Raw genomic sequence first — 26,036 nt, forward strand, 5'->3', positions numbered from 1 at the left:
CACTAGAGAAATGACAATCACACTGGGCACCACAGAAGAGTGATGAGACATATGGAGCTTCCACAAAACAGACAATAACTCAACCCTAGTCTTCTTGAGGATTTGCGGTGGGTAATTACGCACTGTAGCCCGCTGGAAAGGATATAAAAGAGGTGTATTTATCCTGGGACACACCCGGGCCCAGGTGTGTCCCATGTCTCTGACGACCCTCCCAGCTCCACCTGCCGACATCCTAATAAGGAAAACAAGAGCAAAGAGAAAGAATATGGCAGACAGAGTGGGAGGGTCGTCACCCAGTCAATATAAGGCTGACAGGTCAATAGATATCTCTGAACCTTACTGCAATAGGCATAAGTGTCACATCCAGGGGCCTGGAGATTAGCAGTTAGGCTGAAGCCTCTGCTACTGCTGTCGCTGGCCATTCTGTCACTGCGAAACTGGGGATCATGAGGCCTATTGGCAACACAGAGAAAGGTGCTCCCTACTGTAGCTCTCTCAACTAAGTCACCATGAGTCACCAGTATAATACCATTAAAATGTCATACAAATGAGAGGCAGCTGCTAGTGAAGGTCAGTTTCACTGCTTGTATTTGCCTTGATTGAAGCAAAGAAATGATATGCCGTATAACTTGTCATTGTATATTTTATTTGCAAATGAAATAGTAATAACTCAGAAGTAGTAAAAATATACATTTTTTTACTTGTAATATTTACATGGATTGAAAAGTAAAGAGTGGTTTAAATTTCCCTTAATGATGCCATGCTGAGCTGTCTGTCTGACATCCAGTCAAGGTCGTTACAGACAGAGCCAAACCCCCCAACCCCCAACCCTCACCCGTGACGAGCACAGCACACAAAGGTGCAAAGTACATGGATTTGGAAGAACCAAAATAGAAAACAAATGAAAAGCGTCATAAAACTTTCTGTAATAAATATTTACAATCATGTTTTTTAGCCAAATACTAGTATACACTGACATCAAAGCAAAGCATTCCCCCTCATCTGCTCCATAGCTTTTGACATGCAGCTCTCTTTGCGTTCCTCCTTTCTGAGATGGACTTCCACCCCTCCCTTTTCAGAATGTCACAACAGATCATGTTCCCGTGCCAGAGGCTGTCCAAATACAGTCTGAGCGTCAATCTGTCATGCTGAACTGCTTATCCCCAAAACTGCTTTAAGAACACAAACGTATTGGCTACATGAGATTCATAGTCATATAATATAATGTAGGATAATCAGAATCATGAATCATTTCACTTACATTTGAATGATGATAACATTATAGTAGGGCTACTTTAAGACCCATTTTGTCGGTGTTGCAAATCTGGGGGTGGAGAAAAAGCCTAGTTTAAATTCCTGACTGCTCAGACGAAAGCCTATCAGGATTCATTTGGAGAAAACAGAGCAGGTTTGACAGCCCACAAAGCTGGCACAGATGTGGAAAAGCGACACGAGGGCTCCTAATCTGGGGAATTTTCCACCTGAGACCTTCAGTTCCTTGAAAGCAAATCAAAAAGTCAGAGGAATTAAAGACAAAGCATCTTATCCTCCACCGAGCTGCTCCTAAAGGCAGTGGAGGGAATTTAAATGGAGGAGCATAAAGTTCTGGCTCGATATCAATCTTGTTTTATGTCCCCTCCTCTCCCACTACTCGCTCACGTTCCCTTGAAAACTGTGAGAGCATTTGTTTTGAGAATGCTAAGACACATAGCACTGTTCATGTGTGTGTGTACTGTCTCCTGGGCTATGCAATGGTTCTTTTTATGCTCCCTTTGGTGGGGAGTGCCATCAGTCAGTCGTAATGCCCGCCAACCATCCATCAAATGTATTCTGAAGGAACAGAAATAACAAAGCTGACTGTTTCGGCTTTTGGTTCACTATGTACTCTATGTGTGTGTGTCTGTATTTATGTGCATTTGTGTGTCTGTTTCGCTGTGTTTGTGTGTGTGTGTGTGTGTGTGTGTGTGTGTGTGTGTGTGTGTGTGTGTGTGTGTGTGTGTGTGTCTGTGTTTCTATGTGTTTCTGTGTGTTTGTGTGTGTGTGTGTGTTTGTTTCTGGTTGTGTGTGTGATGGGAAGCTGTCAATATGTACTCTATGTGTGTGTGTCTGTATTTATGTGCATTTGTGTGTCTGTTTCGCTGTGTTTGTGTGTGTGTGTGTGTGTGTGTGTGTGTGTGTGTGTGTGTGTGTGTCTGTGTTTCTATGTGTTTCTGTGTGTTTGTGTGTGTGTGTGTGTTTGTTTCTGGTTGTGTGTGTGATGGGAAGCTGTCAATACACAAAGAGACCGGTGCATGGCTATATTAAAAGACAGCTTTGCCAGGCAGATAGCATGCGAGCGACTTCCAGAGGCCTAGATGAGTATGGACGGGCATTGTTTGCTGCATGTGAAAGTGAATTGATTTCCATAATAGACATACAGTTGAAGTCGGAAGTTTACATACACTTAGCTTGGAATCATTAAAACTCGTTTTTCAACCACTCCACAAATCTATTGTTTACAAACTATAGTTTTGGCAAGTCGGTTAGGAAAGCTACTTTGTGCCTGACACAGGTAATTTTTCCAAAAATTCTTTACAGACAGATTATTTCATTTAGAATTCACTGTATGACAATTCCAGTGGGTCAGCAGTTTTCATACAATAAGTTGGCTGTGCCTTTAAACAGCTTGGAAAATTCCAGAAAATTATATCATGGCTTTAGAGCTTCTGATAGGCTAATTGACATAATTTGAGTCAATTGGAGATGTACCTGTGGATGTATTTCAAGGCCTCCATTAAAACTCAGTGCCTCTTTGCTTGACATCATGGGAAAATCAAAAGAAATCAGCCAAGACCTCAGAAAAAAACAAGTCTGGTTCAGCCTTGGGAGCAATTTCCAAATGCTTGAAGGTACCACATTCATCTGTACAAACAATTGTACGCAAGTAAAAACACCATGGGACCAGGCAGCCTCCATACTGCTCAGGAAGGAGATGCGTTCTGTGTCCTAGAGATGAATGTACTTTGGTATGAAAAATGCAAATCAATCCCAGAACAACAGCATAGGACCTTGTGAAGATGCTGTAGGAAACATGTACAAAAGTATCTAGAGCCACAGTAAAACGAGTCCTATATCGGCATAACCTGAAAGGCCGCTCAGCTCCAAAACCGCCATAAAAAAAAGCCAGACTAATGGGGACAAAGATCATACTTTTTGGAGAAATGTCCTGTTGAACAGTTTTGCCATAATGACCATCATTATGTTTGGAGGAAAAAGGGGGAGGCTTGCAAGCCAATGAACACCATCCCAACCGTGAAGCACGGGGGTGGCAGCATCATGTTGTAGGGGTGTTTTGCTGCAGAAGGGACTGGTGCACTTCACAAAATAGATGGCTTCATGAGGATGGAAAATCATGGGGATATATTGAAGCAGCATCTCAAGACATCAGTCAAGAAGTTAAAGCTTGGCTGCAAATGGATCTTCAAAATGGACAATGACCCCAAGCATGCTTCCAAAGTTGTGGCAAAATGGCTTAAGGACAACAAAGTCAAGGTATTTGAGTGGCCATAACAAAGCCCTGACCTCAATCCTGTAGAAAATGTGTGGGCAGAACTGAAAAAGTGTGAGTGAGCAAGGAGGCCTAAAAACCTGACTCAATTACACCACCTCTGTCAGGAGGAATGGGCCAAAATTCACCAACTTATTGTGGGAAGCTTGTGGAAGGCTACCTAAAACATTTGACCCAAGTTAAACAATTTAAAGGCAACGCTACCAAATACTAATTGAGTGTATGTAAACTTCTGACCTACTGGGAATGTGATGAAAGAAATAAAAGCTGAAATAAATAATTCTTTCTACAATTATTCTGACATTTTACATTCTTAAAATAAAGTGGTGATCCTAACTGACCTAAGACAGGGAATTTCTACTCTGATTAAATGTCAGTAATTCTGAAAAACTGAGTTTAAATGTATTTGTTTAAATGTATGTAAACTTCCAACTTCAACTGTATACTGCAAGTCACAGAAACTAATATAAACACTGCGTGTCTACACTGCAGTCTTTTCCATTCAGATAGGTTATGCCTAGCTTGTCCCACTATTCTTCTCCCTTGAATGAGTGGCTAACATGAGAATGTGTGGGTGTTGGTGTGGCCCTGAAGGCCTGTACCATTGTTTTCAATTTTCGCCTAAAATAACATACCCAAATTCAACTGCCTGTAACTCAGGCTCTGAAGCAAGGATATGCAGATTATTGGTACCATTTGAAAGGAAAGACTTTGAAGTTTGTGGAAATGTGAGAGGAATGTAGGAGAATATAACACAATAGATCTGGTAAAAGATAATACAAATAAAAAAAGTTTTGTATTTTTTTGTACCATCATTTTTTAAATGGAAGAGAAAGGCCATAATGTATTATTCCAGCCCAGGTGGAATTTAGATTTTGGCCACTAGATGGCACCAGTGTATGTGAATGTTTTAGACTGGTCCAATGAACCATTGCATTCATTTTCATTATGTTGTATCAAGACTGCCCAAATGTGCCTAATTTGTTCATTAATAACTTTTAATGTTCAAAACTGTACACTCTCCTCAAACAATAGCATGGTATTATTTCAATGTAATGGCTACTGTAAACAGTGCTGTTAGATTAACAAGAATGTAAGCTTTCAGACAATATCAGCTATGTTTACTTGTTACTTACAACCTCATGCTAATCACATTAGCCTTCGTTAACTCAACTGTCCCGCAGGGGACCCACCGATCCTGAAGAAGTTGGCATGGAATGTTGTCTCATTATGGAGATGTACACATTCTGAATTGTGATTGGGTTACATATGATCTAGTTTACAGCAGAGATTAGTCATAGCGAGATATTCTTCCGGGATACCCTTGTACGCCTTCAGTCAGGGTCTTTGTCCACTACTTTGTATACAAAGCCTACATGCCTCTAGTGCTCTCAGTAGAGTACGTACCATTGATGAGACCTCTACCAGAAGGGATAAAAGTAATACAAAAATTAATAAAATAAAAACCATTCATGTCTGTACTGTTACATATTGTTCTGTGAGTGATGACATCAAGGGAGTGATGACATCAAGGGAGCTATTAAGTAGCATTGGAATGTGCTTATTGCTGATCCTGCTTGCCAAAAGATTTTCTCTGACCCTCCTCTCTTTTCACACTACAGGGCCAGGAATGTCAGGGACTGACACCAGGTGACTGGCTTCTACCTCTGTCGTAGTTGTGCAGCATGTAAGGATACCTATTACAAAGTGAGCGTATTCAACAGCTCTGCCACTGGAAAACAATACACTATCAAACAGTATCCACATGCAGGTCTTCTAACGTCATATTCTATTTTAGGCATGAATGAATAATTGTTATTGAAGTGTTTTCTGCAACTATTTGTGTACGATACCCCCAGCTAGTGGTGTCTCTAGCTCCCTACTCTTACAATCCTGTGTTATATATTTTGAGGAAATGTTCACATTGTACATCTATAAGTAATAATTTATGTTTTCTCTCTGTCCGCAATTGTATATAATCTAGATCATGCATTCTATTGTACTAGGTACTACTTTATAGATTTTCTGATGTATTTTCTTGCCCATGTGACATGCAAGTATCATTGAAATAGAAACCAGGTGTGTGCTGAAAATGTCCACTGATGGCCTGAGGAAGAAACATTTGTGTTTTGTTTTCACATTTTATTTATGCACTATGCTATATTCTTTGGACACCATGATGTTTCAATAAACATCTTGATTTTGCATTTAAGCCTAAGTTTTGGATCTATTATTTTTTCGACAAGGTGCAGGTCTCTATCTCATCCAGTATTGTTACTTTGACTCCTACGCACCTGCAACAGACCCTTTTCAGTAGTAAGGACCTTAAAAGAGCGCAGATGGACTCTGATCAGATACATATAATCCCACAGGTTTGGTTAATGCCCCTGTCTCACTGTGTTTTGGCAGTAGATTCCCAAAGCTGGATCAACACATAACTCAAACCACATGTGCATTCATGATAAGGACAGAAAAAGAAACCATCAACAGGGATAGGGATTGCAAAGGCACACTAAATAGCCTACTTCATTCAAACTGCACAGGGTCAGACAGATGTACAACAAAGGGGATGGCTGATGCCAAAGCTTGGCCAATGTACAGAGAATGTACAGAGAAACTATCAAAACAATGAGACAGTAATCGAGTGGCACTCTGTTGTTGTGGATCCAAGGAGAGTACCTACCAGGGGTGGAACCATGCACACTGTACAATAGTCCCTAGAATCATACTCCTTCCTCTATTCAATCATCCACAGTATTTCGGGGATTAACTTCAATGTCATTTGTGTCTCTCTAACTATGTTTTACTTCCTTCTATTCAGTACCTTACAAAGCATAGACAATAACCGTAGTGACCATCTTTGTTCAACACACATTCATTGACTTTTTGACAGGTTTTGGTTTCCGTAACATTGCAAAACAGTGGAGGTAAATAAATGAGTAAATAAAGCAACGATGACCCATCCTGGGGATTGGTGGCACTTCCTCAGGCTGAGACACAGCTGTCTGTCACCCTCCACAACCTGAAATTAAATAGATATTAAACCTCATTTGTCTTAAAGTTATTTTTATTATTCAGTATATTCAGTCATGTGTCTCTATTTTCTGTACGTTAACACCCAATTCATCAGTTTTTGGGGAGGAGTTTCCGTACCATATGGGATGGTAACGCCAGTCCTCAGGGGCCTGATTGGTGTCACACTTTTGCCCCAGCCCCAGCTAACACACCTGACTCCAATTATCAACTAATCATGATGTTCAGTTTAGAATTAAATTAGTTTAATCAGCTGTGTTTGCTAGGGATTGGGGAACAGTGTGACAGCACTCTAGACCCCGAGGACTGGAATTACCAATCCACAGAGCTGAGAGAGGATGGGGTGAGAAAAATAAAAGTTTCATCAGAACTCTGACTACCATGTCAGTGCTACATCCTATGAATGTGGCTAAAGTTTCTCCTATTGAGAAAAGCAAATTAGCTGTTCTCTGAATGGGGTCAGGACCATGGAACATGATGTGTCTCAGATGTCATCATGGAGCCCGTAAAGCATCACAGAGTCTGGAGCACAGGAGGCTGCTGAGGGGAGGACGGCTCATAATAATGGCTGGAATGGAGTGCATTTAATAGCATCACACAATGAAACCATGTGTTTGACGTGTTCGATACCATTCCATGTATTTCATTCCAGCCATTACTATGAGCCCGTCCTCTCCAAATAAGGTGCCATCGGCTGCCTGTGTTCTGGAGGGTTGATCTAGCGGTTTCTCTCCTCACAGGGCACACAGCATGCTCTCTGTCAGAAAGCCAGGGGTGTGTGGTTGTAGTGGGGGCTGGATGCTCCGGTGTGTCTGCCTGTTGGGAGTGGTGTGGTTGGATGAGTCAGAGACACCACTAGGCCAAAATAAAGAGGCGTGGTTCTCTCTCAGCATTTCATGCCCTCATCCCTCCGTCATGTCGTCAGCTGCGTGTCTCCACCGGCACCTGGTGCAGACTTTGGATCTCTTTTCTCAACCAATTCCTTCTTTCTTCCTTTTTCTCTGCACTCTTCCTGTCCTTTTGATTTGATACATAAAATCTCCACTCTGGGTTTTTCTTACACCTCACCGCACACAGCGCTGTGCCCGCTCATTGCTTCCCATGACTTCAAAGTAGAAAGAAAAGTGTAAAAATAAGTTATTTAGCCACGAGACAAACAAAAATGTGTTCTGTCTCAGTTTTTTTGTTTTTGTTGTTTTTTATTCAGTAGGGGGCAAGCATTTCTTATTTTCCCTTTTAAAGTATGCATTCATTAAAAGTTTTGGGGTTTATATTATTGATTATCTTAATTACATCCTTTTACTACTTGCATTTCGTTGTTTAACGGAAGAGTTTGTGTCTTTGAAGGGGTGGGTTTTACACATCAACATAGCCAGGATGGACTTTCTTCTCCATCCTACACAGTTTGAAAGGCCTTGGTCTGGGCAGGGACCATGAGAGTGGGGGGAGTGGGCCCAGAGATATGTTTCCTGGAGTTGATGTTGAATTTGGGGGTGCCAGGGGGCTCAGGGGTCTTGATGGGGGGTACCACCGTTGTGTATGCTGGGGGGGACTGGGGGAAGTCAGGTGGCTGTCCATTCTCCTTGAGGGCAGCTATCGCTGGGGGCCGAGGGCGGTGCCCGTGGGGGGCAGTGTTGTGCACCATGGACTGTGTTGAGGAGGCCCCGGAGCGGGAGCTGCCAGAGCGGGACGAGGACAGAGAGTTGGGCTTCACCAGCTTGGCCTTGGGAGCCTCTGCATCCTCCCTGCACAGATACACAAATCAAAAACAAGAACAAACAAGAGCTACTTAGATTTGGCCAGTCATGACCCCAAGCATGCACACAGAGACAAACATAAACTTAGACAAACTCTACGGCCTTTCTGAGGAGAGCCAGTGGAGAAAACGATCTTACACAATCAGAGAAAAGGGTTTGGTGACGCTCCACTGCACTTGCTGCATTATCATCTGGGTCTGACACAAGTGTCTAAATATAAATAGTCCAACTCGTCTAGGTCTTAATCCACTACATTACACTGGCACCACGGTCACCGACCCCACTTCAGAAAACTGCCCCATCCCATCCCACCCGCTCAGTGGTTAAACATGACATGTAAAAAGGAAACACCTCCCCGTAGTCTGCATTATTTATCTAAACACCGGCAAATAAGCAGCTACACAGCCTCCAAGCAGTGAATTGTTTTCTCTTCTGCTGTAACAAGCTGCGCCATTAGCAGCCTGGAGGCCCCAGTTTACTGTAAATCTCGCTCTGGGAGTCAAACACGGCCTCAATCCGCACTTAGGTCCTGCTGCCTGCTTATGGCTGCTCTGGAGAGGAGAGAAGCTCTGGGCACGGGAGCAGAGAGGTGTGAAAAGGATGGCTCTCAGAAACCAATAAATACTACGCTTGACAATGAGAGATTTACTACAGACACACACGCAAGTGCACATACACGCTTCAGCATTTAAAAAGTTCGACAGAAAACGAGTGAAAGAGGGACAGAAGATAAAGAGATGCAGGAAGAAGATGAAAATGACTGACCTGATCTCATTGGGAGTCTCCTCCTCCTCATACCTCTTCTTCTCCTTCTTGCGGAAGACGAGCCAGATGATTAGGATGATGAGGAGAACACCAAAGGAGACGCCCACCACGGCACCTGCCAGCACGCCCATCCCTCGAACATCTGTGGATCATCGCACATTTCTGACCTCAGAAGGGCAGTGGAAAACTACCATACATGCACCTGTACATACAGTATCCATCCACACTGTACTGTGCACACGCAAATATTGATGCTTCTCACGTAAACAATCCCTTTAAAAATAATGATTTAGTCCCGATAGGTAAATCCTGTGAATTTGTGGATGATAGATTTTGCTGGTGTTGTGTGTATTATGTGTTCCCTACAAAACTATGAATCTAACAAAATGCTATCAAACCATTTCTGTTGCTGTGTTAAGTTATAAATCATGTCCCCAACATTTCACCCTGTTGTGACCTTAAAATTCCTGTGCCTTTCTGGAAATCTATTACCGTGACATTGAAACATTACTGTTTGAGCGAAGTCGATGACCAATTGCCACTGTTTTAACGGTACAGTCCCCAGTGTTGTGTTACTGAGGCGCAGGGGAGTGGAGCGAGGAAAAAACAATGTCCAGGTGCTGTTGGAAACTACAGTCATCCATCACCATCATAGCATGGTGTGGTGCGAAGCCGGAAAGCAGCTCTCTCTACTCACACTGCATGGTGACCTCGATGATGCAGTTCTCCTCGCCAACGTCATTGCTGGCAGTGCACTTGTAGACACCTGTACTGTCCTTCGTCAGGTTCCGCAGGGTAACGATCTCTGGATTCTTCAGATCTGTAGGAGAGATAGACTGTGATTTAACAACCTGCTCAACTTGGGAAAGCTGATAGGACCGGGGTCTATGGTGCAGTTTGTACATGTATGTCCACTACAATGGCTTCAAGCACTTCTACAGTTAGCATGATCTTGAAGAGCAATTTGATTAACAGCATGTAATAAATCCTTTCAGTGAAGTACTGTACTTCATATCAAAGTCTACTCAGCTCTGATCCACTCCATTCTATGATAATATAGTACAGACCAGCAGCAAGACAAATGCATTGTGAGGCTGTATTAAATTGTATTGATGAGTGTTGAGCCTAGTTAGAACTGACTCAGGTCTGTTTTGGGCTAACCATTCCTGTCTGCAATAGCATGTCAGCTCTGAGGTATCACACTCAGTGGGATGGAGCAAGAGGAGAGGAACTCGCAAATGTTGATCTTGGCCTCTGAGAGATTGGGTGTAATCATGCTCAGAGTGACTCTGGTGATTGAAGACCACCGGGCTCGTAGACCCTGAGGGAATTTAGGGGGAGTTTAAAGAGTTTGTCTGAGACAACGATGGAGATTTACGTGGCTAAGAGTCCCTTAGACATCCCTGTCATGACAGCCATGTGATATTACCTTTCACCACCACCGATAAATAATGGGCCACGATGGTGCATTGTATCGCCCAATGAAAACGAATTAGACTGAACAGATGTTGTATCATGGAGGTCATTAATTTCTAGGCTTTTGGCATGGGCACGTGTCATCACTAATGCGAGTTGAGTGGGGAGAATAGGTGGTAAAACTGAAATGCAATGAAAGTGTATTTTGTGCCTCAAAGGGGTAGATGCGTCTAGGATAGGGATTATCAAATAGATTCAGCCACGGGCTGATTTTCTTCTTGAGTGGATGGTCACGGTGTCATAATTAGTAATAATATGTAGAATGCATAAATGCATAAAACATAATAATTTCAAACCTTGCTTACATTTGTATACAATCACATATATCTCTCTATTATGCGTGGGAGTACTTTTGAACAGATTTTCTAAATTAAAATCATTCAGAGCTGATTTGCTGGTGATTTTACAGTCTTTTATGTCCAAATAAAATCAGCCGCGGGAACAAATTAGGCTGCCAGTTGGGGAACACTGTCTGAATTGCCGCTATCAGGAAGTTTTTGTGCTATAATGAATCTCCATTACATTTTCGGGTTTCGGAGGCAGACTGGAATTTAAGTGTTCGGGGATAAAAATGTATTCTGGGAAATACTATCATCAAAATATCACATACTATGTAATGTCCTCTTTAGGAGACCTGTGTTTCACATGCACATGGATGAAGTGGGGTACAGCAAGTGTACAATCTACAATCTACTTACCTCTCAGTGCCAGTAGGGGGAGGTTCCCAACACTCTTTCCCTTATCCAGCACCCTCTCCCAATTGTATTTGATAGGGTCTGAGCCGTCACTGGATTTGCAGCTCAGTTTAACATCACTGCCCTCCAGCAGCCTGCCGTCCATCCAGCATCGTGGCTTAGAGGGCTTCACTGTAGAAACAACAGAACAGTAGTTATAAAACACTACAAATAACATTATAATACTGTAGCAGCATGTGTAAACAGGAAATAATACTTAAAGATTCTTGAGTGTAACAGTAGCCTGTTTGTTTCTCATGGAAGCCAATGCTGTGATTACAAGTTGTGTTAAAGGCCCCAAACCTCGATCAATAAGTGACTGTGAGTTGGTTTTGAAAGCCTGCAGACAGAGACAGGTCAGGAGAGAGTGCTGTGCTGCTGAGTTCCTGTGGCCTGAGGGTCACTATATGGCCAGCCCTTCTCTAGCTCTATGGCTGCTTCACAGCAGCTGCTCCAGTCCTCCTTATATCTCTCCATCCATTCCTTAACCCATCCCTCCAACCCTCCACTACTTCCTCCTTCCATCCCTCCCCTCCATCCCTTCCCTCCCAGTCTAACCGGCATGGTGAACATGCTGCTCCCACGCTCAGTAAGAGATATAATGAAGGGGCTGAGGAAAGTGCTGGGGATTCTGCAGTACATCTCACAGCTCTGTCAGGGCCAGTTAGACCAATCTATCTGCAGCTGGAGCAGGCAGAGCGAGGACACACACACTGACACAGGGGCCCAGACCCAGCCAGCCACGAGCTCCTCTGCCAACCCTTTATCTTAACGTCGGGACTGCAAGAGAAAAATGCAAATGTTCATCTCTCAAAAGTGTCACTGCAAAGCTGAGGGCAATTAGTAAAAATCTAGATGCTAACTCAATGAAATGTCTTTATGGAGGAGAGGGAGAAAAGGGAAAAAGGATTAAGAGACTGTTCCATTAAAGTACCAATAACCACCGGTTTAACTAATCTCCCATGATGTTTTAATAAATGATCTCACTTCTCCCGTTGGACTACGTTGTGGTATTGCTGCTCTCCACTTGCCTGTCTGTCCTTCAAAGCTGTTTGTCTATTCAACGATATGCAGAGACACATTTACCACAGAGCCAGTGAAAACCAATGCCATTTAAAACAGATCCGCCAAACCTCTGTGTATTGGGGCAATGAAAAAACTAAACAGAACAAATAAAACAACAATGGGGTTTTTGCCCCTCTAAAGCAGCCCAACTGGATTTGTCATGATAGTTATGAAAGTTGAATGACGGCTCAGAACTCTGTATGGTGTTTAATAATTATAAACAGATAACAAATATTAAATCATCATAAAGAGCTAGTCTGCAGTATATTTGATGACAGAAAACGTATTTTCATATCATGGTAGCAAAATAATCTCCTCATGTTTAACAACTAAATTCTGCATCATCTGTTTCAAGCTGACAAGAGGTCAATCCCCAATGTCAGCCATTTTTTGACATATATTAGATCATGTTACTTCTATGTGCCTCAGCAACCCTACATCTGAGACCCTGACAATGGAGAAACAAGGCCAAACAAAAAAAATCTAAATCGAATCACTCCATCTGAATCAAATTGAATCATTAGATCAGTCAGCATGAGAGAGGAAATGTGCCTGATAATTCCCTATTGATTAGTGTGTGTGAGAGACAGAGCTGGAGAGCAGACTCACCCAGCACTATGAGGTTGACCTGGCTCCAGTGGTACTTTCCCCCCATCTTGACCTTGCAGTAGTACTCCCCAGAGTCGGTCAGCTGTAAGTCACTGAGGAGCAGGGAGGCGTCTCCTTTCAGGTAGTCCCCAGCGAAAGACAGACGACTGGTCCCGCTGGTCACCTCGTTGGTGTAAACCTGGCCCCCGAAAAACGTGATGATCTGGGTTGGGGAGAGAGACAATGAGACACACAGAGAGCTGTATGCAGAGAGATATGTAAAGGCATCAGCTCTGTATGTGGATTTAGACATGCATGGACACTGCTTGCTCATAAAGACACATACACATACAGTACAGACATGTACCCTCTATTTGTCTTTCACTCTCTCTACCTTGTAAAAACACACACACAACGGCATCAAACACAGCTGTCACAGCAGCCTATTACTCAGGGCAAGTGAGAGCCTGCAGATGGGGACTGCTAAACGCTGGTGCCACAGCACATCAGTGCCATCGGAGCTGGCTTTACCTGCTGCGCTCGCAGGTGACGTCTGCCCATTTACACACACACACACACACACACACACACACACACACACACACACACACGCTATGAGGTTCAAGTTACTGTGCATTTGCCTATGGGCACACTCCTGCTGTGTTCATCCATTTTGGATGTGGAGTGTACAGTATTTGCAGGTGTGTATGTGTTTGTGCTTGTGGCTCTGAACATATGTTTATGAGAGGTGGAATGAGTGGTCTGTCTAATGTGCAATTGAATTCAATACAGCATCCAACATCAGAGTTCTCAATGTTCCCCTTGTCTGTGGACTGCCTCAGGATGGGCCTATGGGTGTGTAGCACCATTAGCATACGCATCCCCAGGTCAGCGCGAGTGAACCCTGCCCTTGCTCGGGATTTTTCTCCCCTCTGTGCTCCTGACACATGTAGCCTGTACACTCGGCAACAGAGGCTAAATGTTGACAAGCTGCTCTTTTCCATTTCAACACGACCTTCCAGCTGAAATAAAATAATGAATTATTAATTCCGCTACAGGCACAGTCTCGTTTCTAATAAAATGTTCAGACGTTTCATTTTAATTAATGGTGCCTTCAATGTTATCTCCTCGTTACATTTTCAATGCAATGTGCCAGCCTCTTCAGAGGTATCAAAGACATTTGTTTTCCCCTTTCTTCCCTTCTCTCCCTCCTCCCTTCTCTCACTCCTCCCTTCTCTCCCTCCTCCCTTCCCTTGTGGAACCAAATCTCTCATTGCTAATCAACAGATCAGTGTGTAAATGAATGACTTTCAAATAAATTAGAAATCTCTTTCATCTGATAAGGCCTGTTGAGATTTCACAGTATTACTGTTATCAGATGTTAGTTTTTTCTTAATGAAATGTACTAAATCAAAACAGAAACTGAAACTTTAACATCTTCTGAGAGCTAGAAGACAAGTAATTACATTAGGACTGTTTTTAGACTCGGGTAGATGATAAAAGGTGGGTGATAGGATGGATCCATTTTTATTATATTAAGAGCTGGCAGTATTGATGTTGTCTAATTGATGTTGTCTAAACCTACTGGTTTAGCTAGCTCTCCCAATCAACACCTGTGATTACTGTATGCCTCGCTGTATGTCTCTCTCAAATGTCAATATGCCTTGTATACTGTTGTTCAGTTTAGTTATCATTGTTTTAGTTTACAATGGAGCCCCTAGTTCCACTCTTCATACCCCTGATACCTCCTTTGTCCCACCTCCCACACATGCGGTGACCTCACCCATTACAACCAGCATGTCCAGAGATACAACCTCTCTTATCATCACCCAGTGCCTGGGCTTACCTCCGCTGTACCCGCACCCCACCATACCCCTGTCTGCGCATTATGCCCTGAATATATTCTACCATGCCCAGAAATCTGCTCCTTTTCTTCTTTGTCCCCAATGCTTTAGGCGACCAGTTTTGATAGCCTTTAGCCGCACCCTCATACTACTCCTCCTCTGTTCCGCAGGTGATGTGGACGTAAACCCAGGCCCTGCATGTCCCCAGGCACCCTCATTTGTTGACTTCTGTGATCGAAAAAGCCTTAGTTTCACGCATGTCAACATCAGAAGCCTCCTCCCTAAGTTTGTTTTACTCACTGCTTTAGCACACTCTGCTAGCCCTGATGTCCTTGCCGTGTCTGAATCCTGGCTCAGGAAGGCCACCAAAAATTCTGAGATTTCCATACCCAACTATAACATTTTCTGTCAAGATAGAACTGCCAAAGGGGGAGGAGTTGCAGTCTACTGCAGAGAAAGCCTGCAAAGTAATGTCATACTTTCCAGGTCCATACCCAAACAGTTCGAACTACTAATTTTAAAAATTACTCTCTCCAGAAATAAGTCTCTCACTGTTGCCGCCTGCTACCGACCCCCCTCAGCTCCCAGCTGTGCCCTGGACACCATTTGTGAATTGATCGCCCCCCATCTAGCTTCAGAGTTTGTTCTGTTAAGTGACCTAAACTGGGATATGCTTAACACCCCGGCAGTCCTACAATCTAAGCTAGATGCCCTCAATCTCACACAAATCATCAAGGAACCCACCAGGTACAACCCTAAATCTGTAAACAAGGGCACCCTCATAGACGCCATCCTGACCAACTGGCCCTCCAAATACACCTCCGCTGTCTTCAACCAGGATCTCAGCGATCACTGCCTCATTGACTGCATCCACTACGGATCCGCAGTCAAACGACCACCCCTCATCACTGTCAAACGCTCCCTAAAACACTTCTGTGAGCAGGCCTTTCTAATCGACCTGGCCCGGGTATCCTGGAAGGACATTGACCTCATCCCGTCAGTTGAGGATGCCTGGTCATTCTTTAAAAGTAACTTCCTCACCAACTTACATAAGCATGCTCCATTCAAAAAATGCAGAAATAAGAAGAGATATAGCCCTTGGTTCACTCCAGACCTGACTGCCCTCGGCCAGCACAAAAACATCCTGTGGCGGACTGCAATAGCATCGAATAGTCCCCGCGATATGCAACTGTTCAGGGAAGTCAGGAACCAATACACGCAGTCAGTCAGGAAAGCAAAGGCAAGCTTCTTCAGGCAGAAATTTGCATCCTGTAGCTCTAACTCCAAAAAGTACTGGGACACTGTGAAGTCCATGGAGAACAAGAGCACCTCCTCCCAGCTGCCCACTGCACTGAGGCTAGGTAACACGGTCACCACCGATAAATCCATGATTATCGAAAACTTCAACAAGCATTTCTCAACGGCTGGCCATGCCTTCCTCCTGGCTACTCCAACCTCGGCCAACAGCTCCGCCCCTCCCGCAGCTACTCGCCCAAGCCTCTCCAGGTTCTCCTTTACCCAAATCCAGATAGCAGATGTTCTGAAAGAGCTGCAAAACCTGGACCCGTACAAATCAGCTGGGCTTGACAATCTGGACCCTCTATTTCTGAAACTATCCGCCGCCATTGTCGCAACCCCTATTACCAGCCTGTTCAACCTCTCTTTCATATCGTCTGAGATTCCCAAGGATTGGAAAGCTGACGCAGTCATCCCCCTCTTCAAAGGGGGAGACACCCTGGACCCAAACTGTTACAGACCTATATGCATCCTGCCCTGCCTATCTAAGGTCTTCGAAAGCCAAGTCAACAAACAGGTCACTGACCATCTCGAATCCCACCGTACCTTCTCCGCTGTGCAATCTGGTTTCCGAGCCGGGCACGGGTGCACCTCAGCCACGCTCAAGGTACTAAATGATATCATAACCGCCATCGATAAAAGACAGTACTGTGCAGCCGTCTTCATCGACATTGCCAAGGCTTTCGACTCTGTCAATCACCATATTCTTATCGGCAGACTCAGTAGCCTCGGTTTTTCTGATGACTGCCTCGCCTGGTTCACCAACTACTTTGCAGACAGAGGTCAGTGTGTCAAATCGGAGGGCATGCTGTCCGGTCCTCTGGCAGTCTCTATGGGGGTGCCACAGGCTTAAATTCTCGGGCCGACTCTTTTCTCTGTATATATCAATGATGTTGCTCTTGCTGCGGGCGATTCCCTGATTCACCTCTACACAGACGACACCATTCTGTATACTTCTGGCCCTTCCTTGGACACTGTGCTATCTAACCTCCAAACGAGCTTCAATGCCCTACAACACTCCTCCCGTGGCCTCCAACTGCTCTTAAACGCTAGTAAAACCAAATGCATGCTTTTCAACCGTTCGCTGCCTCCACCCGCACGCCCGACTAGCATCACCACCCTGGATGGTTCCGACCTAGAATATGTGGACATCTATAAGTACCTAGGTGTCTGGCTAGACTGTAAACTCTCCTTCCAGACTCATATCAAACATCTCCAATCTAAAATCAAATCTAGAGTCGGCTTTCTATTCCGCAACAAAGCCCCCTTCACTCACGCTGCCAAACTTACCCTAGTAAAACTGACTATCCTACCGATCCTCGACTTCGGCGATGTCAAATAGCTTCCAACACTCTACTCAGCAAACTGGATGCAGTTTATCACAGTGCCATCTGTTTTGTTACTAAATCACCTTATACCACCCACCACTGCGACCTGTATGTTCTAGTCGGCTGGCCCTCGCTATATATTCGTCACCAGACCCACTGGCTCCAGGTCATCTACAAGTCCATGCTAGGTAAAGCTCCGCCTTATCTCAGTTCACTGGTCACGATGGCAACACCCACCCGTAGCACGCGCTCCAGCAGGTGTATCTCACTGATCATCCCTAAAGCCAACACCTCATTTGGCCACCTTTTGTTCCAGTTCTCTGCTGCCTGTGACTGGAACGAGTTGCAAAAATCGCTGAAGTTGGAGACTTTTATCTCCCTCACCAACTTCAAACATCTGCTATCTGAGCAGCTAACCGATCGCTGCAGCTGTACATAATCTATCGGTAAATAGCCCACCCAATTTTACCTACCTCTTCCCCATACTGTTTACATTTATTTACTTTTCTGCTCTTTTGCACACCACTGTACATGACCATCTGATCATTTATCAATCCAGTGTTAATCTGCAAAATTGTAATTATTCGCCTACCTCCTCATGCCTTTTGCACACAATGTATATAGACTCTCTTTTCTTTCTACTGTGTTATTGACTTGTTAATTGTTTACTCCATGTGTAACTCGGTGTTGTCTGTTCACACTGCTATGCTTTATCTTGGCCAGGTCGCAGTTGCAAATGAGAACTTGTTCTCAACTAGCCTACCTGGTTAAATAAAGGTGATTTAAAAAAATAAAAAAATATCTCAGGGACTGGAATGTCTAGGTATACTATTTTCACAGCTGTTGTGATGTACAGGCTTCTCTGGTCTAATGTACAGGCTTTATTTAGTAACTGTGTCTCAGGAGGACTTTCTGCTACAGTAATTTGTTTACTACTGTATCTCAGTCGATATCGTTTCACTTCAGGGAATCTGAAAAAGCCTACAGTATATTCGGAATGTATTCAGACCCCTTCACTTTTTCAACATTTTGTTACATTACAGCCTTATTCTAAAATGTTTTTTAATAAAAAAAATCCTCATCAATCTACAAACAATATACATACAAATTTATAAAAAATAAAATGTAAAAAACGTATTTACTTCAGTATTCAGACCCTTTGCTATGAGCCTCGAAATTGAGCTCAGGTGCATGCTGTTTCCATTGATCGTCCTTGAGATATTTCTACAACTTGACTGGAGTCCACCTGAGTTCAATTAAATTGATTGGACATGATTTGGAAAGGCACACACCTGTCTATATAAGGTCCCACAGTTGATAGTACATGTCAGAGCAAAAATCAAGCCATGAGAGCGCTCCGTAGAGCTCCGAGACAGGTTTGTTTCTAGGCACAGATCTGGAGAAGGGTACCAAAAAATGTATGTAGCAATGAAGGTCCCCAAGAACACAGTGGCCTCCATCATTCTGAAATGGAAGAAGTTTGGAACCACCAAGGCTCTTCATAGAGCTGCCTGCCTGGCCAAACTGAGCAATCGGGAGAGAAGGACCTTGGTCAGGGATGTGACCAAGAACCTGATGGTCACTCTAACAGAGCTCCAGAGTTCCTCTGTGGAGATGGCAGAACCTTCCAGAATGACAACCATCTCTGCTACACTCCACCAATCAGGCCTTTATGGTAGAGTGGCCAGATGGAAGCCACTCCTCTGTAAAAGGCACATGACAGCCCGCTTGGAGTTTGCCAAAAGGCACCTAAAGGACACTCAGACCATGAGAAACAAGATTCTCTGGTCTGATGAAACCAAGATTGAACTCTTTGGCCTGAATGCCAAGCGTCACGTCTGGAGGAAACCAGGCACCGCTCATTCCCTGGCCTATACCATCCCTACGGTGAAGCATGGTGGTGGCACCATCATACTGTGGGGATTTTTTTCAGCAGCAGGGACTGGGAGACTAGTCAGGATAGAGTGAAAGATGAACGGAGCAAAGTACAGAGAGATCCTTGATGAAAACATGCTCTAGAGCACTAAGGACCTCATACTGGGGTGAAGGTTCACCTTCCAACAGTACAATGATCCTAAGCACAGAGCTAAGACAACTCTCTGAATGTCCTTGAGCGGCCTAGCCAAAGCCTGGACTTGAACCCGATCGAACATCTCTGGAGAGACCTGAAAATACTTGTGCAGCAACGCTCCCCATCCATCCTGACAGAGCTTGAGAGGTGTGCCAAGCTTGCAGTGTCATACCCAAGAAGACTTGAGGCTGTAATCGCTAAGGTGCTTCAACAAAGTACTGAGTAAAGGGTTTAAACTTATATAAATGTGATATTTATTTTTTACATTTTTTACATTTCTTAAAACCTTTTTTTTTGCTTTGTCATTATGAGTTATTGTGTGTAGATTGATGAGGGGAATTTTTTTTTTAATCCATTTTAGAATAAGGCTGTAATGTAACAAACTGTGCGAGAGTAAGAGTAAACTGTAGGAAGTAGAAAAGGGCTGAGATGGGAAGAAAACAAATTGGAGGAACATTGTGTTGTATTAGTGTGCCTTTGAAAAAGCTATTAAAATGAATCAGATTGGTTGCAACAAAGAGATTGAGGGTGAGAGGGGGGGTATAGAAAAGGAGAGAGAAGAGAGAGAAAGAAGGAAAGAAAGAGAGAAAATGACAATGAAAGAGGCAAGAGAGAGAGAGCAGCTTCCTCACCACTCTCTGCTTGGAGTTGGGCTTCTGCAGTAGCCACTCAATGTCAAGCAACTGCACATTGGATTGCCAGAACTGATGGTGGCACGGCAGGGTGGTGTTGTCTCCGACAACTCTCTTCATTTCTGTCTGGGCGCCGGCCGTCAGCAGGCTCAGCAGCACTGGAGAGAGAGAGAGAGAACAAAGACACTGTCAGACAACTAGAACCAGATACACCACCAGACAGCAGCCACAGGCAGAAAATATCTGGAGTAAAAAAAAAACCTAGTGAGATAGGAAACCCCATCAGAATTACTAGGACATAACACATAATAGAAACAGAATCAAACAAACAAAACCATCTAAACCACATTGAGACAAAGACTGTAACTAGAGTCAATTTCTCCCAAGCTCACCTAGCTGTCAGGTTGTTTGCTGTACGACAGGGTCTGAGTTGCACTAGGCTCCGTCAGCTGTGTATGTGGGGCTTGTGGCTTGGACCCTGGCCAGTGGCCAGACTGTCAGGGCATGCTATGCAGTGGGGGTTGCAGGGTTAATTTATTGGAGGATGCTGGACAGCCCCGCTGGGTTGAGGGGAATTAGACAGAGGCGTCAGGGGGATTTAAAGAGGAATGGAGCTCGTGGGGGCCGTTGGGTGATCAAGGGGACATACGACTCCCTTCCACTGGTAGACCCAGCACAGGGAAAACAATGCACATGCTCCACAGCCCCCATGACGCCTCTGGCTTACTCGTTCAAATGCGCTAGATATTTTTGGTGCTTCAGCATTAACCTAACGCACATTTCATTTAGCCACTGCAGAGAGCCGGCTAAGAGCCTGGCTTCAAAGTGCTCTAAATAAAGTTATCAAACGCTTGTTCGGCTGCAGTATGTCCTGGTCATGTAAATATACTCGTTTTTATTACTCAGTGGTGTGTCGCTGATTAGGTGCTGAGTGGTTCAATAAATCACTAAATATTCAATGTGGTATACAAACACTGTATTTCCTGTGGGCTGGCCCTGGGTATATCGGGGCTTGAGAGATTAAACAGACAGCGACTCATTGAAAGAATGCCTTTGTGCCCTATCACCCTCGATCACATGTTGTCAATGTTCAGTGGATCACCATATGTGGTCAATGCATCAGCCGGAGGCACATTTCTTCTTATACAGTGGCCAGCCTCTCTGGAACAGCACACGTCAGAGTGGTCAGAGTCAATGAATGATCGCTCGTCTGCCTCATAAAATAGGTGACTTGGTGTAGGGATGTGGTAAAGAGGGCGACATCTTAAAAGTTCTGTCACTTTTACCCTGCCTTCATGTACATATCTACCTGAAATACCTGGTACCTCTACAAATTGATCTGATACGGGTACTCCCTGTATGTAGCTCCACACTGATCTGATACTGGTACTCCCTGTGTGTAGCTCCACATTGATCTGATACTGGTACTCCCTGTGTGTAGCTCCACATTGATCTGATACTGGTACTCCCTGTATGTAGCGCCACACTGATCTGATACTGGTACTCCCTGTGTGTAGCTCCACATTGATCTGATACTGGTACTCCCTGTGTGTAGCTCCACATTGATCTGAAACTGGTACTCCCTGGATGTAGTTCCACATTGATCTGATACTGGTACTCCCTGTGTGTAGCTCCACATTGATCTGATACTGGTACTCCCTGTGTGTAGCTCCACATTGATCTGATACTGGTACTCCCTGTGTGTAGCTCCACATTGATCTGATACTGGTACTCCCTGTGTGTAGCTCCACATTGATCTGATACTGGTACTCCCTGTGTGTAGCTCCACATTGATCTGATACTGGTACTCCCTGTGTGTAGCTCCACATTGATCTGATACTGGTACTCCCTGTGTGTAGCTCCACACTGATCTGATACTGGTACTCCCTGTGTGTAGCTCCACACTGATCTGATACTGGTACTCCCTGTGTGTAGCTCCACATTGATCTGATACCGGTACTCCCTGGATGTAGCTCCACACTGATCTGATACCGGTACTCCCTGGATGTAGCTCCACATTGATCTGATACCGGTACTCCCTGGATGTAGCTCCACATTGATCTGATACCGGTACTCCCTGGATGTAGCTCCACATTGATCTGATACCGGTACTCCCTGGATGTAGCTCCACATTGATCTGATACTGGTACTCCCTGGATGTAGCTCCACATTGATCTGATACTGGTACTCCCTGTGTGTAGCTCCACATTGATCTGATACCGGTACTCCCTGGATGTAGCTCCACATTGATCTGATACCGGTACTCCCTGGATGTAGCTCCATTCTTGTGTTTCTATTTAAATGTTGTATTATTATTTTTCAACTCTGCCTCGTTGGGATAGGCTGATAAGCAAGCATTTCATGGTAAAGTTGTAGTCGACAACTATGGCAAATATATTTTATTTGGTACATGGAAGGAGGTATCATACCTGCAAACCCGTTATTCATAAGAGGTTGAATGACTCATAATGATGACATCATTACTCTGTGAACTTTGTGTGCAGCTCTAAAACTTTATTTGACTCTCACATTTCCCTGATGCAATAACCCTGGGCTCCACACCAGTCACTCACATCCATCTGAGTCACCACGTTGACCCAACTCCAGATGCCCTCTCTGACTGGCACCCAGCACCACAGGAAAGGAGGCCATATTACAGTACAGCAGGGCCCTCAGTCTGCTCAATACAGCCCTGGTGACAGGGCACATTACTGAGGTCCTCCTACTGCTCTCGCTCTCCCCTGCTCTGCTGTAATCATTACTCATCAGAAAAAATGGCCACCTATTTCAAGCCAAGGAGCTCCCAACTCCCCTGAAGGTATCCCCATTCATGACTTTTTAATGCAGCATTTGCAGAGCCATTCATCTTGTGGGCACCCCGCAGATATTACTTGGATGGAAGTCATGGAGGGGAGCCTAGGAGAGCATGATCCAGCCAGCACAGAGGACTGTGGGCATCCTCTCAGCATAGCTCCTAATCACTTTGAGGAGGAGGAGGAAGGAGGAGGTTGGCTGGAGTGTGTGTGTGTGTGTGTGTGTGAATGAGAGAGTGCGTGACCGTTGAGTGTTAGGGCCCGGTGATGGTCCGTTGGGAGCCCAGTGCATGCTGCTGGCCAAGGCCTGTTCAAGCCGTGCTGTCTAGTCAGTGCCCTCACACTTGTCACCACGGAACTGAACCCCCTGCTCGGTGTGCTGGGCCAGATAACAGCTAGTAAGCTCACATCACCTCTCCACCACCTACTTCCTCCCTTCGCCAGGGGACTCACAGGCTGGGGAGTCGGGGAGAGAGAGAGAGTTTTGCATGGGATCGATATGAGTAGGACCAATTATCAAAGGCAGTACATGGAAGGTTGTGTGTTGTATGTGCAATTAACTGCTGTATATCGCCCAATTCCTTTAGCCAACTCTCAACGACCTTCCATCAAGCACACTGAGCCAATACAGACTGCATGGGTTTGGAATTAGGCTTCACTTTATCATCGGTCAATGGATTTACCATATATGAAATGATCTCAATTTCAGCCAACAACATGACAAACAATACAATGCCTTTATAGTAACACTACAATCAGCTTTTACATCCTCCGTTTATGGTCTTGGAGAGGGGATTTTGTGCTCTGGGGTCCAAAATAAGTCTACCTTGAAGTCGAATTGTTCTCAGATTTTTTGGATTGGCTTCATTCACAGTGTTCACAGCTGTGGCGGTTTGGACCGATGGAAACCATTTTGTGAGATACCCAGTATGCGGCATACCAGGGTGTCACAGCATACTATGGTGACTTTGTATAGGAACCTCAGGTAGTCTTTAGTTTATGCCCTTGACATTCAATGGCCTAATATAGTGGGATTTTTCAGCTTACTTTAGTTTGTTATTTCAGCCGTTTAAAAAATAAATAATACAAAAATTAATACAAATAAAAATCGCACATAAATCTTGAAAAAGTCAGACATGCACATTAGTAAAATCATGGAGGATAACACACAATAAAGTCTGGGACTTATTTCCATTGTGGTCCTCTTGAGACAAGATGGCTAGGCAAGATCGAACACAGTATGGCACTGAGGTAATAAAACATAAAACCAAAGAAGAAGAACATCTATCTCATCACTGCAGTTACATCGCAGGGTACATTCATATGGGCACAGAAGACAAACAGTTTGGTACTTTATTGTTAAGGCAACATTCTACTCTGAGGCTCCAGTATACAAGTAAGTACCTTTCCCAGCATTACTTCTGAACCTGTATAAGCACACATTAGCAACACCTGATCTGGTGCTGTGGTTGTGTGCATCCCTAACATGCAGAAAGTAATCAGTCAGATATCTGGACGCAGAACCATAAATACTAGTGTAAATCAGACTTTAATCTGGGACACCCTAGCATCAACAGGCAGCCAGCTGAGTTCCTGAAAGCAGCTCCTGCCTATGTGAGTATGTGGACTCAGGATCTTTGATGTTATACTGAGGATAGATACAGGCCTAGGTCAGACTTTATCCCCCCTTCTCATAGAGAGGTATAACTTTAGCTTGTTTCCATGGGAAAGATGCCTTGTTCAAGAGAGAGATTAACGATGTGTAATACAAGGGGCAATTTCCTCAGCAGAATTTCTAAGAAACCTTGCAGGAATATTATCCAGACCTGGGGCTTTGGAGCATTTATGCTCTGCTATCATACTGGCTACTTTGGCTACCTTTGCAAGAGAAAAGGAGTTTAGCTGAACCCCTAACTCAGTATAATACTTCTTGACTTGGTCGTTTCCATACAAACTAGAACTGGTGGGCAGCATGCTGACAACAGAAGTAAAAAAAATAATAGTTGAATTACTATGAATACCGGAGACACAGTAAATAGTCTGAGACATTATCTACTGTCAGGCACAGCAAAATTGTCAAAACATCACGAGCAGACCTCGGTTCAAATACTATTTTAAATATCTCAAATACAGTACATTCAAAGTAACCTTTCAGATATATTTTACTTGAAAAGACAAGTCCCACTTGGCACACACTGGTTGAATCAATGTTGTTTCCACGTCATTCAATGAAATTAAGTTAAACCAACGTGCAATAGATGTTGAATTGATGTCTGTGCCCAGTGGGGTGGTTGAATATTTTTATGTAGTTGGAAATACAATTGGAAAGTATGTTAGAGTATTGTAAAATACTATTTTCAAATTCCTGGATTAAATGCATGAGTGTATTTTGTCAATGTATTTGAAATACAATTTGGCAGACTATTTGTTTTTTACAAATAACCATTCAAATACAAGTACTTGTTTTGGGCTGTGTATTTGAAAATACTGAAATACACATAAACAGTATTTTAAATACCAGATACTCAAATACACATGTATTTGATCCCAGGTCTAATCACGAGGCCTCTATGTGTTCACGTCTTCTTGACATTCCATAGGGCCCTGGGAAATTGTATGTTAAGGAGGCCATCTTAGCTGAGAGCTGTGAGTCAAGGGGGTGTTTCGCGATAAGGTAACTATGTTAATAACTTCTGGCTCTGACGAGACACCCCCCTCTCTCCCCCTCCTCTTCTCTCATTTCCTCTACTCTCTGGACTGGGATCAACATGGCTGAAAATTGACATTTTTGACAGGGCTCAGTTACCCAAGCAAAGAAAAGAGCTAAAGAAATGTCTTATAATGAACAAAAGGGGACCTGGCAGCAGCATAGGCTTAGAGAGAGACAGAGAGAGTGAGGAAGAGCTGGGGCGACTATAGTGGAGGAACCAATTTCTATGAAAATGCCCTAGGGGGAGTTGTGCTCCAGTAAATCCACCTCCCCGCAGAATGGTACAGTCTTATTATAGAGCAGCCAGTGGGACGCAGGCAGGCAACGGCCCCAGATCTTTCACATTGCCCAAAGTCAAGCTCCACTATAGGGGAATG

At 44.1% G+C, this 26,036-nt stretch overlaps 1 protein-coding gene across 2 annotated transcripts in view; it reads right to left on the reverse strand.

Annotated features, from left to right (window-relative positions):
• Positions 1-5,674: 5,674 nt before the first annotated feature.
• Positions 5,675-26,036, reverse strand: part of LOC110504029 (CXADR-like membrane protein) — an 89,533-nt gene continuing 69,171 nt past the window's right edge. The window contains exons 1-7 of one of the 2 annotated variants that reach the window (XM_021582822.3): positions 20,529-20,709; positions 20,137-20,294; positions 12,987-13,188; positions 11,277-11,444; positions 9,800-9,922; positions 9,103-9,244; positions 5,675-8,325 (exon numbers count right to left, since the gene is read on the reverse strand). In XM_021582822.3, coding sequence (XP_021438497.2) covers positions 7,977-8,325; positions 9,103-9,244; positions 9,800-9,922; positions 11,277-11,444; positions 12,987-13,188; positions 20,137-20,256 — 1,104 coding nt within the window. In that variant the 5' untranslated portion in view covers positions 20,257-20,294; positions 20,529-20,709 and the 3' untranslated portion in view covers positions 5,675-7,976. Of the gene's footprint in view, positions 8,326-9,102; positions 9,245-9,799; positions 9,923-11,276; positions 11,445-12,986; positions 13,189-20,136; positions 20,295-20,528; positions 20,710-26,036 lie in introns of those variants that run through there. The other variant, XM_021582821.3, reaches the window with a different exon arrangement.

The sequence above is a fragment of the Oncorhynchus mykiss genome, chromosome 24 (assembly GCF_057628025.1).
Source record: "Oncorhynchus mykiss isolate SJ-2025 chromosome 24, ASM5762802v1, whole genome shotgun sequence".
NCBI lineage: Eukaryota > Metazoa > Chordata > Actinopteri > Salmoniformes > Salmonidae > Oncorhynchus > Oncorhynchus mykiss.